The 13,504-nt window shown below is 40.8% G+C and overlaps 2 protein-coding genes across 5 annotated transcripts in view; both read right to left on the reverse strand.

Moving 5' to 3' along the window:
- The window catches only part of CCDC170 (coiled-coil domain containing 170), a 64,671-nt gene extending 56,857 nt beyond the window's left edge, over positions 1–7,814 (reverse strand). For 2 of the 3 annotated variants that reach the window (XM_081905154.1, XM_081905152.1), the window contains exons 1-3: positions 2,686–2,872; positions 1,418–1,523; positions 527–762 (exon numbers count right to left, since the gene is read on the reverse strand). In XM_081905154.1, the coding sequence (XP_081761280.1) occupies positions 527–762; positions 1,418–1,523; positions 2,686–2,741 (398 nt within the window). In that variant the 5' untranslated portion in view covers positions 2,742–2,872. Of the gene's footprint in view, positions 1–526; positions 763–1,417; positions 1,524–2,685; positions 2,873–7,634 lie in introns of those variants that run through there. The other variant, XM_081905153.1, reaches the window with a different exon arrangement.
- Positions 4,985–13,465, reverse strand: LOC309366517 (damage-control phosphatase ARMT1-like). 2 transcript variants are annotated; one of them, XM_081905198.1, is made up of 5 exons: positions 13,314–13,465; positions 10,549–10,654; positions 9,726–9,961; positions 7,065–7,230; positions 4,985–6,149 (listed from the first exon to the last, which is right to left on the reverse strand). In XM_081905198.1, exons 1-5 carry the CDS (start codon positions 13,373–13,375, stop codon positions 5,388–5,390), a joined length of 1,332 nt encoding a protein of 443 aa, XP_081761324.1. In that variant the 5' UTR covers positions 13,376–13,465; the 3' UTR covers positions 4,985–5,387. The 2 variants fall into 2 exon arrangements, with proteins under 2 accessions (XP_081761324.1, XP_081761325.1); XM_081905199.1 differs by having other exon boundaries at positions 13,327–13,343.
- Positions 13,466–13,504: the final 39 nt, after the last annotated feature.

A 13,504-nucleotide genomic window follows, 5' to 3' on the forward strand; every position in this document is an offset into this window, starting at 1 on the left:
TCAACTCCATTCCCAGAAAACGAAACACTGAGACCTGTTCCACGCACTTCCCCTCAATAATAAGTGGCTGAATATTCAATTTACATTTCCTAAAATCCACAATGATCTCTTTTGTTTTCTTTAAGTTAAGCAGTAAGTTGTTTTTCCTGCACCACTCCCCCAACTGCTCAACTACCTTCCTATAGGCCGTCTCCCCCTCTCCAGCTGTAAAATATCTGATATTTTAAGTTGGAGATGCAGTTAAGGGTTCCATGTTTGTGTTGCTTCTACAAGACAGAAGGCATTTAAGCATGATTGCACCTAGGTTGTGAAACTCCTTGCCTATTACTATTAAGCAAGCACCATTGGTACTTTGTTTCAGCTGCCCATGTGAGACTCTTGTTGACACAGTACTTTTCTGCTATATACAGTAGCTCAACTGTCCAGTGATATGCAGTTTGCTGCTGGCAAACTATTTTTGTGTTGTTTTATGGATGTGTTATGCTCGCCACTGCTTACTATCTGATATATAAACCTATGTACTTACTTCTGAGCAAGTGCCTCATGAATTCTACGATACATATAACACTCTGTATATAGCCATGGAGACTGAAACCAGCTTGGTGGTCCATCTGATAATTTTTGATGATATTCTAAGCACTGGTTCCACAGAGTGGTGTCAGGGAGGCTGTCATTCAAGGCAGCCAGTGGCTTGTCTGCCTGCAGCTCATCTCGTAACTTGGTCAGAAGGACTATAACTTTCTTCTCTGCTTCAATACCTTTCTAAAATAAAGTAGGAAATAAATATTTTCAATCAAATGTGTGTGTTGATAAAACTTACTTTCCCCCCACAAAAAAAATCTTATTTGATAAATAAAGTGTTTTAAGGACCAGAATAGCTATAAAAAGTCATTTTCTCAGGAGTTTCCTACCATTTTGTGGTAGGAACCCCCAGCATGGTCTCAAAGTTAAAAACTTAAGGCCAATGAAAATACCTGGCAGCAGATTCAGGACAAAAGAAAATGCTTGTTCACACAAAGCATATTTTATTGATATCGCTGTGCATAATATGTGACTGCCACGAGTTAAATGGCTTGAATGGGAATGGCAAATTCATGGGGAAGAAAAGTCTTATCACTATCTAATAGTAACAATGGCTACAGAGAACCTCCATGTTCAGAAACAGTTATGCTACTGCAAGCCAGTTGATAGTGAAAGACAATGGAAGATGCCTATTCCCTTCATAGTATCTAGTTTGCTACTGGAGAAGCATAAAGCATAAGACAGATCTCTGGTCTGATCTAGCATGGCTCTTTACAAGTTCAAATGAAAGCTGATGTTCTCTAGGCATTTGAAACAATTCTCAAAAGGTATGGGAAGACCTAAAATTTCCAATAAAATATCAAGAGAGAAAAGCTCAAATATACTTATTTCTTACTTCACCATGTTCTTCAAAGAATTCATTTTTGTCTTGCTCCAGATTATTGATAACTCTAGTCAGGATTACTGGCAGCTTGTCTTTAATTGTATTGTATGCAAAGGATCTATGAAGAACAAAATATTTTATCTATATAATATCTAAATGTGTTTGTATTGTAATGTATCCTTTTATTAGGATTTAAATATTTTTAATATCTCAACTTTCTCCCTGTGTAGGACCCAAAGTGGCTCGCAGCATAAATTAAAACATACAACTAAAAACATAGTTATAAACATTCCCTGCATAGATAGTCTGCTTCCTAAACACACATCACAGTAGGGTTGGTTGGCCCGTTATGGAAAATAGAGCACTGTCCTATCATCCTGTCTTGGCTCCTGCCTTCTAACATAGCCAGCCCAGGGGCTGGACCTGGTTGTCAGTTTCCTCTTCCTTAGCCTCAGTGCTTTCTTTGTGGAGTTTGGAAGTGATGCAAATGGGTACAAAAGTAGGATTAGTTGGTCCCCCCTGTCATTAGCTTTACCTACTGTTTGCTCCCTACCAGTCATCAGGCCAGGAATAGAACTATTAAGGTCCTATGTGGACACTTCCACATAGCAGTTTCTGGAGTGAAAAAACAAAAAGCCAAAACTGTTGGATTTTCCATAAAAACCGTAAATTCACGTTAAATAGGGAAATACCTTGGTACATTTTGATGTGGCTGTGAGGATTCAGGTAAGGAGCACAGAGTGCACAGCACACTGCTGTATGGAAGAGCCCTTCATTCCCTTCATCCAACTGTCATTTCCCAACTGTCACTCCATGCTCCCTCCAACTCTTATATTCTAAGTTGTTTTTATTATCTGTATTCTAAAACGATTCGTTTTTCTATTGTTTTAATTCCCTTGCACTTTAATTATTTTTTAAAGATAATTTTTGCAAGTTTTTAGCTTTTCATATTTCATCCGCCTTGTTGTCATTTGTGCAAGCCGCTTTCAATCCCGGTCGGGGGGTGGGGGGAATATAATAACAAAAGTCCTGTTCAACACAGTGGGATTTATCCCATGAGGGAGAAAAAGCTTACGATGCGCTTGCTAGTCAAGGAGCATGGAAAAGTGATTTAAGATAAAATCTTATTAAAGCCTTGCGCGAAAAAGGAGACGTGGCACAGGAGCTCAGGGTCTTGGTAAGAGCGGGAGGAAGACCCTGGAAGAGACCTGGACACACGCTCCCTCTCCCAGCCCCATTTCGCAGAGCCCCGACGAAGCGGCGGCGGCGGCGGGACGCACCCCTTGAACTTGCCCGCGAGCTGAGGCGGCAAAGTTGCCGACACCGGCGCCGCCATTTTGCTGACTGCGGCGCCTTCCCGGCACGCCACCCGGCGCAGCTAGGCGCTTTTCCAAGCAACGCCTGTTCTCATTGGTCGGCGGCTGCGTTCCTTCGCGCAGCGGCCTTAGAAAGGGAGCAGAGCGAAGCAGCTCCTTCGGTAAGGAGGCAGAGAAGCGGGGCGGGAGGCGGGGTTGATGTAGAGGAGCGGAGGAGCCTCCTCCCTCCGCCCTCGGGAAAAAGAAAAAAAGGTCACAGGTCTCGTTCTGAGATGCGCGCGCATGAAGACAGCTCCGATTAAAGCTCCCGTCGCAGGACTGCGGCGGTTCCCCTGTGAGAACCTCTTCCGCCCTCACTAGGACCGGGCACAGCTGGTTTCCGCCTCGGATCCTTGGCGCTGAGTAGCTGCGGAGCGAAGAGACGCGAAGTGGGCCGGGGGGGGGGGAGGGAGTTGCGACTGTAGGTTTCAGCTATTCCTAAAAAGTAAGCTGCAGAAGGTAGTTAGGATTCTTGTGTATATTCTATAACCGCAGACTTGCAAAACGGGACACGCAAGGGAGAAGGGACAGGGAGGGAGAAGGAAAAAATTAAACTCAGGCGCCAATTCTTAGAACAGTTGTTCTTATAATGACCAGCTGGCACAATTGATGGGTAGGAGGTGCCTGATAGAGCTGGGCTTTCAACAAAACTGATGATGGAAGGAGCCTTCTGCTTCCCAGCTCACCCACTGAGACAGTTTGGTGGAATGGCTACACTAAGGGGACAGTTGAGGAAGAGGATGAAGCTGGAGCTGGTCACAGCAGAGCCAAAGGAGTGAGACACTTCTAAATTATAAATACAGGCAGCTACCTTTTTGTGCACCTCCAATTGATGTGTGACCCCCAACACACACGTTGTTTTCGGCCCTGGAACGGGCTTAAGCGCAACCACGGACGGAGAGTTGCTTGTCTTTAATGTCTCAGATGACATTATCCCATGTCAGTATCCCCGAACAAGAGTCTGGGCTCTGCAGTAGACTCAAAGCTTAAGATCAATCTAGGCAAGACAAACTTGGAGGAAGAGGGACAGACTATACAGATGAGGAAATACTGGTCCTGGGTGCATACTCTTCTTTAAGGGTGAAGGAAGACCCTTGGACCTGGGATAGTTATTGGAGAACCAGGTGGCAATATTAGCTGATTCTTAATAATTACAGGAATAGAAAATAGATCTTGCCACTGTCTCAGTGGCAGGGAGGTATAGAGGTGACAGCCCAACTTACCGGTAGGTTCTCATGTAATTTTGTATTGTATGCATCCTAATGGACTCCAACTAAAGAAAGTACTGCCAGCACCACAATTTTATCATCAATGTGGGTGTACTAAAAGGAATGTTGAAAATCCATTTTGATTCTACACTTAAAAGATAAAGCTGCTTGACTATCCTTGCACCATGACTTTGAGGAGGTCCGTTGATAGATGCTGGTGTTGGAAAAACAAGAGCTTATTGGGATTGTGGGACTGTTTCAATAACTGAAAGTACAATTGAAAAGCCAGAATATATCTAGAATTGTGTAAGATGACTGCACCTGAATACCTTGTTATATCATAAACCCATAGTACTAGATTAATTTATAATAATCTAAAGCATATTATACCATAAACTATCTTTCACAAGTCTCTTTCTTTAAAATGCAGACTATAGTAGTGTGTGTTCTTTTCTTGGGAATTCACTGTTGTGATTTCATGGACTGCCCAACCAAATAGACAAAAACCACTCTTAGATATTCTTAGCAGTACCAAAGTGACATCACTGGAGCGCAGACCTGAGCAGTGTCCAAAAGAAAATAGAGCGTACAAGATGCCATCCAACCCAGTGACATCCGTTTTCCAACTAAATAATATAACTGCCTCCCAAATGTTTAAGCAGGGTAGGGAAGGCCCTTTCTTCCTCACATTTTCCTCTCCTATCTGCTGCAACACTCATCCATTGCTAGATCTCCTCCTCTGCAATTAATGAAATTACTACCTACCCCACCTCAAAGCGCCTGAGCATAAGCAGGAAGGGGAAAATGGGAATGTGGTCTCACCCAATTGCCAATAATCATGTCAGGGCAAAGCCTTCCATCTCTAGTTGTAGTTAACCCACAGTGCTACTTAAAGGCTAGCATAGCTAACAAGTGGTAAAAGGTGTTCCTTATATGCCAGGTTACTTATTTAAACTACCACCAACTGATGCTGATACCTCTTATATTGGAGAAAGAATTCAAGTCCATCCATTGAATACATTTGAATCCAATTATTTATTTAAGCTAATCTTGACCAGAGAAGTTCAGGCAGCTTTAAAGTAAGACTTGAGCTACAGAAAAGCAAAAACTTTTAGCAAATCAAAGTGCAATATTTTGTCGTTAATGTTAGAATAGAGGTCAGACAAACCACAGCTACTAAAGCTGCTCTCACTCAGTGTTTCCTCTGTCAAGCATTCTTTACTTACAATTATCTAAGAATAATGACATTTTCATTTTTTAAGACCATAAATACCAGAAAAGTATTTACAATTGCACACCTCCTTAAAAATAGCAGTAAGACCCGTAGAAGAGAACATGCACATTGAAAGTCAGCGGTCTTTCAACCTTGACCAACAAAAGCATTTAGCACAGCACTGTCCTTTAAACTTTGCAGATCAATCATGAAGCAGCATCAAACTGAATTATTCCATATTTCCCAATGATCATCCAATCGGGTTCAGTATTAGTAAGCTGTTCACCTTGCCCAGGTTTCAGCCCAACCTGGATATCACATTTTAGCGTTCTTACGCTACAGAGGGGGGCAGGGTGAAAAGTGTTCAAGGCTTGATGGAATGGCACTGTGAATTCCCACTTCCGATCAGCTATCAACTTTCTGTAGTTCAAATCACCTTTAAAAATAATTAAATTTGACTTCTGCAATTCACTGTACAAATCAGGAGCCACTTGAGCCATCCTACAATATTCATGCGGCGAGGTCCAGAACAAGTGATCATGATAAATCCAAAGGCCATTTTTCAAATAGCCCTCCCAGCAGACACCACACCTAGACATCCCCTTGTGATTAGCTGCCTGCATTTGCTTAATTGTCCAATTCAGGTCACGCCTTGTCGTATCTGAGACATACCATGGGATGCTTTTCCCATGGAAATGAATTTCAGTAGCTAATTTGGAGGATAACAAGAAGTCAGCCAGTATAAGGTCAGCAGTAAGTTCAAAACCAGCATTATCCAGGACTATGTCAAGTCTAGTAGTCTGCTTATTCATGTTCTTTTTGTTTATAAGCAGTGACCAAAGCTTTTCCATGTGATCCACCAAGATAAAAGGTTTTAACTCTTCCACAGACTGTAATGGGTCAGACTTCTGAGAACTATCTGCACCGGCTGACAGTGAAAGGTCACACTTATTGCCCCACAGTGAAACCTATAAGAAGAAGAAAAAGTACACAATCCCTGTGAGCTGAGTAATGCCTTGTTGCACTACCTATCACATATATTTAGATTCAGATTTAATGGCATACTTGAAAAAGATGGATTCCTAGTAGTCAGCTGTTTAGCAGAGAAGAGCGTCTGAATCAATCTCCTTACTTCTGAACAACTGATTGAGGGGTTTCAATCTTACTTTAAAAATATCAACTACCTTTGTTGGATTAATCTGGGGAACCATGCACACAGCACCCATTTACATAAGCTATTCCATATCACGATAGGGTTAAGGATAGGGATATGGACACTGTGGAGCACAGCTAACTCCCAAGTTTCTAAATTCAAAAGCAAAAACTACATCCATCATACTTTAGTCTCAAGTTTAGGTAATGTTTATTAGTTTTCAACAAATGAGCATCACATCAATAACTTTGTCAGGACACCAAAATCAGGTTCCAATGAGGGATAAGTGACAACAGATTATAAGTGAGAGAAGAAAAACAGAAGGAATGTAAATGCTATTTTGTGAAAGATAATCAGGGGAAGCCATGGGTATAGCAGAAAATAAATTTCAGAGAAATTAACATCTCAAAAACATTTCAGAGCTGTGAAATAATTATGTGCATGAAAAAGAATTATGTGCTTGTTTCTGTGCCCCAATATTAGAACTGCAGCCAATGATATAAGAATTTTACTCACCGTTTAAAACAACATTGCAGAGAACAGTATATGAGTTGTTGAAGGATTTCAACTTTCTTAAAATTATTCTGCTGGCATGGAATAATTTTTCAACATTTCTTATCAGAAATGTGATACGTCTCCTGTTTTACATTAGGCCATCTTTGAAACAAGAAACTTAAAAATTATAGAACATATGCAACATTAAATAAACAGTAAGTATTACTAGTTTTACCTGAAGCAATTTAAAAAATTCCTTTTTCAATAAATTTTCATCTAGCTTCTCCACGTTTTTCAATATATCTTGCAGATAAGTACTCATTAGAATTATAGCTTGTTGAGATTCAAAGAAATTGTGTACCTTTTCTTCTTTAAACACATCAAAGTCACTGATGAGTGGACTAAACAGAAAAAGGGGAAAACATTACCGGTAATTAGTTTTTGACCTTAATAAATACTGAAGACCACATCCACGTTGAGCTCCCCGCCCTGCCAATTGCTTACCCTGTGACATGGTGCTATGTTGTATGCTTCCACAGCCCAGCTCAAAGTCACTGGCCTCATGCTAAGCCAAACCACTGCTAAATATACATAAACAAGTATACTTGTGCAAAACTAGGGCACTTCACTCCTTCTTGGGTCCTGCTGTTGCTCCACTATTGGGAGCTAAGCCATGGTTTGGCTTAGTGTTACCTGTGAATCTCGGCTTGTGGTTTGTCTCACTCCAAACCTTAGTTATACAGCTCATTGTCTTGTGTTATGCTCGCCACTGCTTACTATCTGATATATAAACCTATGTACTTACTTCTGAGCGAGTGCCTCATGAATTCTATGACACATATAACACTCTGTATATAGCCATGGAGACTGAAACCAGCTTGGTGGTCCATCTGATAATTTTTGATGATATTCTAAGCAGAGTGGTGTCAGGGAGGCTGTCATTCAAGGCAGCCAGTGGCTTGTCTGCCTGCAGCTCATCTTGTAACTTGGTCAGAAGGACATTTGCACATAACCCTAAGCCAAACCATGTGCTAGCTCTTGGTAGTGTAGCAGCAGCGGGAGGAGTGAACTACCTGTGATTTCCTAACCGCACTAGCACATTTGCTTATTTATGTTAAGCCACGTTTTGGCTTAGGGTTATGTGTGAATCAGGACACAAAATGTAACATGTAACACTCAGCCAAACCATGGCTTAGCTCCCAATAGTGTACAAAGAACAATACGAAGTTCCATCCTTAGTCAAACAGGTTTAATTTTACTATGTAAATGTTAGAAAGGTGTTTGAGAACAAATACAAAAGTTCTCAGATTCTCCCTGCCCCAGCTCTTCATACTTGCAGCATTCATCAGAAATACACCAATCCCTCCCACCACTACTCTCTTTTCTTGGCCAAGAGCAGAAAGCAAGAATGTTTAATCTGCAGTTCATATTTACCAAATAAGATACATGCAACAAATATATAAAATCAGAAGCTGTCTTCTGCATTGGTCCAATGTAGTTCAGTACTGTCTACACTGATTGGCAGCAGCTCTCCAGGGTTTTCATACAGAACATTCCCATTCCTACATGGAAATGCCAGAGATTGAAACTGGGAGCTTATGCTTGATAAGCAGATGCTCTATTACTGAGCTGCAGTTGTTCCCTATTACCCAACTCTGACCAGTGGTTTGGATGTGGTACACAAATGCATGAGAAGGAAACAATAGCTTGAGTTATAAATATACCAGGAATATTTCATATTTTTTCCCTCCCTTACTAACACACATGGCCCCTGTCTAATAAAATGACAGAAGTACATAAATCAAATATCTGAAGTTGTTCAATATAAAATGTTTTTTGTTATTTAAAATAATTAATTCATAAGCAAAGCACACATTTCTTGACATTTTAATGAGCTTATATGACCTTTTATAGAAAAATAATTCCAAGCAATAATATATAACAATAAACATTGTAATTATGAAACACAGAATGGTTTCAAAATTGAAACAAACTTTACATTTTTTTCTTCCCAAGAAACAAGGTATTCCTTCATCCTTCCAGGAACAGGAGAAAATAATGTTAACAATTTTTTCCTCATCATTTCAATGTCATCTGATAGGACTCCACATGCAATCTGTACTCCAGATTTGGGTAACTACTATATCCTGAGGCACTGTATAAGCTGTGAAAGTGGGTTATAAGTTACGTAAATTAATATAATTATTCTTAACACATTAACTTTACAGTATTTTTCAACTGATTTTTTTATTTTATTTGATGGCTGTTTTTCTATGGGTGGGGTTCAAAAAAGAAAGAAGCCAACAGTTTTCGTTTCATTCAATTAAGCTGTAGGCTAAAGTGAACAAATCACTTTACAGGTCTATCATTAATCAGAAAGCAAAGGAAGAAGAGAATTACAAGGACTTCAAAATTTGTAGCAAGAAGTGACACTAAAATTCCAACTTGTAGTTATACTATACCTACTAAATTAGCTTTTGAGGTGGATTAGAAAATATTAAAAATGCATGAAATAGACAAGAGTCACTAGGAAGGAACAAAGTTCACCTTCCCCAGTTTTCAGATGTTCCACTGGCACTCTGCTGTTGATCTGTGTACCGCATAGCAGGTTTCAGAGGAAATAACCGAAGCCCAGATATGGCTGTTGGAGTCCTTCACAGGATGGTGTCTATTTACTCAAGCTGCTGCTATGTTGCTCTGGCTCTTGGTGCCAGATGCAAGAGGCAACTATCACTCTGTTGCTGACTAGAAGTCAGGAGAAGGAATAAAAAAAGGAAAACAGCTGGCACTTAAGATTGAGTTCTTTTCTCTGTTTTACCTTAAGCTTGAACTTTATTCCCCAATTCCCCATCCCACAGATGGAAACGATACAACAGCAAACAACACACATGCTTACTTTTGAGCGAGTGCTTCATGAATTCTACGATACATATAACACTCTGTATATAGCCAAGGAGACTGAAACCAGCTTGGTGGTTCATCTGATAAACTTTGATGATATTCTAAGCACTGGTTCCAGAGAGTGCTGTCAGGGAGGTTATCAGTCAAGGCAATCAGTGGTTTGTCTGTCTGCAGCTCATTCCGTAACCTGGAGAGATAGGCTATAGCTTTCTTCTCAGATTCAATACCTTTCTAAAATTAAGAGAAAATGAAGAGATAAACAAATGTTTTCAATCTGAATGTGTTTTGTTCATAAAGTTATGTTTTTCAATAAATTGTAGGGTTGCAATAACTTGACTGAATTCCAATCAAAAATGCAAGTCCAGAACCCAAGTATCAAACATGACAACCAAATGCTTTAGTCCATAGGTAGGCAACTTGTGGCCTCAGGGCCTAGGGTGACTGAGACGTTACAGGTTTATAAAATTATGCATGGCATTGGAAAAGTGGACAGAGAATTCTAGAACTTGGGGTCATCCGGTTAAACAGATGGCAGCAGATTCAGGACAGAAAAGTCACACAAGGAATAATTTATGTAATTCACTGCCAAAAGATGTGATGATGGCCACTAGCTGGAAAGGCTTGAATGGAGAATTGTGACAAATACACTGAGGATACTGGCTCTTTAGTTTGTGCTAGCAAGGCTCTTTGTATGTTCTTATGGAAGCAGAAAAATATTTCATTAAGCATGCAGAAATAATTATACAAAGCTTGATTTGCTTAAGGTTTTTAAGAGAACAGTATTGAAAGAGAAAGAATAAAAGGCAGCAATTTCTTACTTCTCCATGTTCTTCAAAGAATTCATTTCTATGTCGATGCAGAGTATCAATAACTTTAGTCAGGATTAGAGGCAGCCTATCTTTAATTGTATTGTATGCGAAGGATCTATGAAGAACAAAGCAATATTGTTTTAGTTTTGTAAATAGCCACTTCCATCACCATCAGAATCACCATCAGGCAACTTTATTCAAGTTAATTTCTACACAGGAGTAAACTGCTGTGTTCAGATATCATGAAAACCCATAATTATGTTGGCTCACAAAGTGAGCCTCGCCTCCTCCCAGGCATGCATACTCCTTCCCTCCCTGTCGTAGATAAGACAAGCTTGGAAAGTTTTACTTCCATTTTCAATTAACCACGGCTCATCTTCTTGCTTGAACTTGATGAACTGGTTAAGCTTTGTTTGAAACATGCCATGTTTAAAATTAACCACAATTTACAGTTCAGATGTAATAGCTAAACTGTAAAAAATTGAAATTAGAAGTGAAGGCTTCCCATCACCGCCTTGTGGCTCTGGAGGAGAAAGAGCAGAGGGAAGGAGCCCAGGTCTATTATTCTTATACACAATAAATTATGGTTTATCATGATGTCTAAACACAGCCTTTTTCTAAACCTCATACCCCTCCAGACCACATCTCAATGCAAACACAGTATTTATCACACTGAAACATTATCATTGAAGCCATTAAGATTTTGCCCAACTGATATGCAGTCCTAAGCAATACACTGATTCCATATATGAAAATTAAGCAGAAATATTACTTCCAAGTGTCCAGACTTGCAGAAAAAATGTTTTGTGGTTTTCATCTCACCATGGAAAATGTTTACCATGGAAAATAAAGGATGGATTATTGCAGTTACACTTCATCTTCGTATGTACACAGCAACTTAAACCATGTCCCAGACCAATAAGAACCTGGTAAAATAAGCTAAATATTCTAATTCATATCTAAAGGATGGTATTTATGACTCTGGGTAACACTTTTAATAATCTTTATCTTAAAATCATCAAGATCTACCCACACTGGAAGAATGGCAGATGCAACTGATGGACTATATGCAATTGGCGGAGATGACTGGCAGAATCCGAGACCTGGGAGAAGAAAGGATTGAAGAAGATTGGAAGAAATTCAAGACCTACCTGCAGAAATATTGTGATTTAGTGGAATGTTAAGAAGGATGCTTGGTTATAAATAATTGGCCATCATTAAAATAGATTAATAATTGATATTTAAGCATGTGGTTATAGATTTGGAAATAAGATGATAATTTGCTTGACAAAAATTATTAAAGATGTAAATGGGAGCGGGAGACGTGAGGGAGTTCAAGAATACCACGAAACTTTGTTAAAACAAAGCAATAATGTTTATTATTATTGTATTTTCTTTTTAAAAAAACTTTAATAAATATTTATAAAAAAAATAAATCTTTATCTTAAAATCAAAATGTTAGGTCTTCAAACATTCATTTAATTTGTTGGAAGCCGCCTAGAGTAGCTGGAGTTACCCAGTCAGATGGGCACCATATTATTATTAATTTACTATTAACAAAAAAACAACTTAGCTCTCTTCAAAAAAGAGGAGGGGGAAGACAATGCCTTGTTTCTGATGTCAGTACATCTGAATTATCGTCTAGAATAGTAAGAAAATGTATGATTTGTTAATCAATGGCAATTCAAGTATTATTGCTGGGCTTCACAGTAGAGAAACATATTTTTAAAACTGGTTTTCATAGAATTGTACAGTTGGAAGGGACCACAAGGATCATCTTGACACCCCCCCCAGCCCTTGCACTGCCTTCCCAAAGCCAAGTAAGGAGGTACTTGGCTTTGGGAAGGAGGCATGAGGGCTCTGACAGGGTCCTAGAGCTCTCACACCTCATTCCCAAAGCCTAGTTAGCACTTCCCAGCTTTGAGGAGGAGGCAGGGCACTAGGGCCCTGTCAAAGAGTTATGGTGTGTGTCAAATTTTGGCCTCACTAACACCCCCCAGCGCCCCCCCCCCATGACAAGCAGCATGCAGCCCATAGGTTTTGTGTCAAATAAAACTGCATGGTTAAAATAAAATGCAATACGCGAGAATACAAACATATTGATTAAATAGTCCTCTGTCAAAGACATTGCTCAAATCATGATTTGGACATCTCAAACTTAGCTTCACATACGCTCTGTTCCTCTTACTTAACTTCCTGGTTTTGCCTCAAGCCTGAATTGGAAATTCGCTTCTAATTCTGGCTCAGAGACACGTATGGCTTATGCTTTGTTGCGACGTAATAGAAAACTTGGTTTTGCAAGTGACTTGCAGAAGCAGGGAAGACTTGAGTACTAGAAGCACGAGGGTTGGAGCGGAACACAACCACCCACTGACAGCCGAAAAAGGCCACTGTGTTCCTGGCTTCCGTTGCGAAACCTTCCTTTCCCAACCAGAAGTGGTTCAAAGCGCGGGGAACAGACACCCCCCTGAGACCGCAAATGCCACCCTCGCAAATAATTCGCGGGGGCAGCTCCGAATCTGGAAGCCGGCTTTCCGTGCAAAGCGAACGAGCTCGGAGGAGGAAGAGCAGACATAGAAAACAGCGGCTCGCTAGTGTGCCGCGTTTTCAGCCGCCCCGGCTCTCCGAGCGACGGGGGGAAGAGACCCGGACATAGCTCCCTACCCCGTCCCCTGGTACTCTACAGCTCCAGCCTCCCCGCGAATGGCCAACGGTTCACCCCTCGCCCACCAATTTCTCAGAGCCCCCGAAGAAGCGGTGGAGACGGGACGCACCCCTTGAACTTGCCCGCGAGCTGAGGCGGCAGCGTTGCCGTCGGCGCCGCCATTTTGCTCATGGTAGCGCCGCCCGGCGCAGCTGCGCGCTTTCCCAAGCAACGCCTGTTCCCATTGGTCGGCGGCTGGGCTCCCTCGCTCAACGGGCTGAGGGAGGAGGGGCGCTGAAGCAAACCAGCCCCTTCGGTAAA

This window comes from Podarcis melisellensis, assembly GCF_964234715.1.
Source record: "Podarcis melisellensis genome assembly, chromosome: 3".
NCBI lineage: Eukaryota > Metazoa > Chordata > Lepidosauria > Squamata > Lacertidae > Podarcis > Podarcis melisellensis.

Excerpts from the sequence above, each read along its gene's own strand:
- LOC309366517 (XM_081905198.1), bottom strand. The coding sequence starts at position 13,375 with ATGAGCAAAATGGCGGCGCCGACGGCAACGCTGCCGCCTCAGCTCGCG. Across the intron at positions 9,962-10,548 it reads TCTTTGAAGAACATGGAGAA|AAAGGTATTGAATCTGAGAA; the intron begins GTAAGAAATTGC and ends TCTTAATTTTAG. Across the intron at positions 6,150-7,064 it reads AATTTTTTAAATTGCTTCAG|GTTTCACTGTGGGGCAATAA; the intron begins GTAAAACTAGTA and ends TTCTTCTTATAG.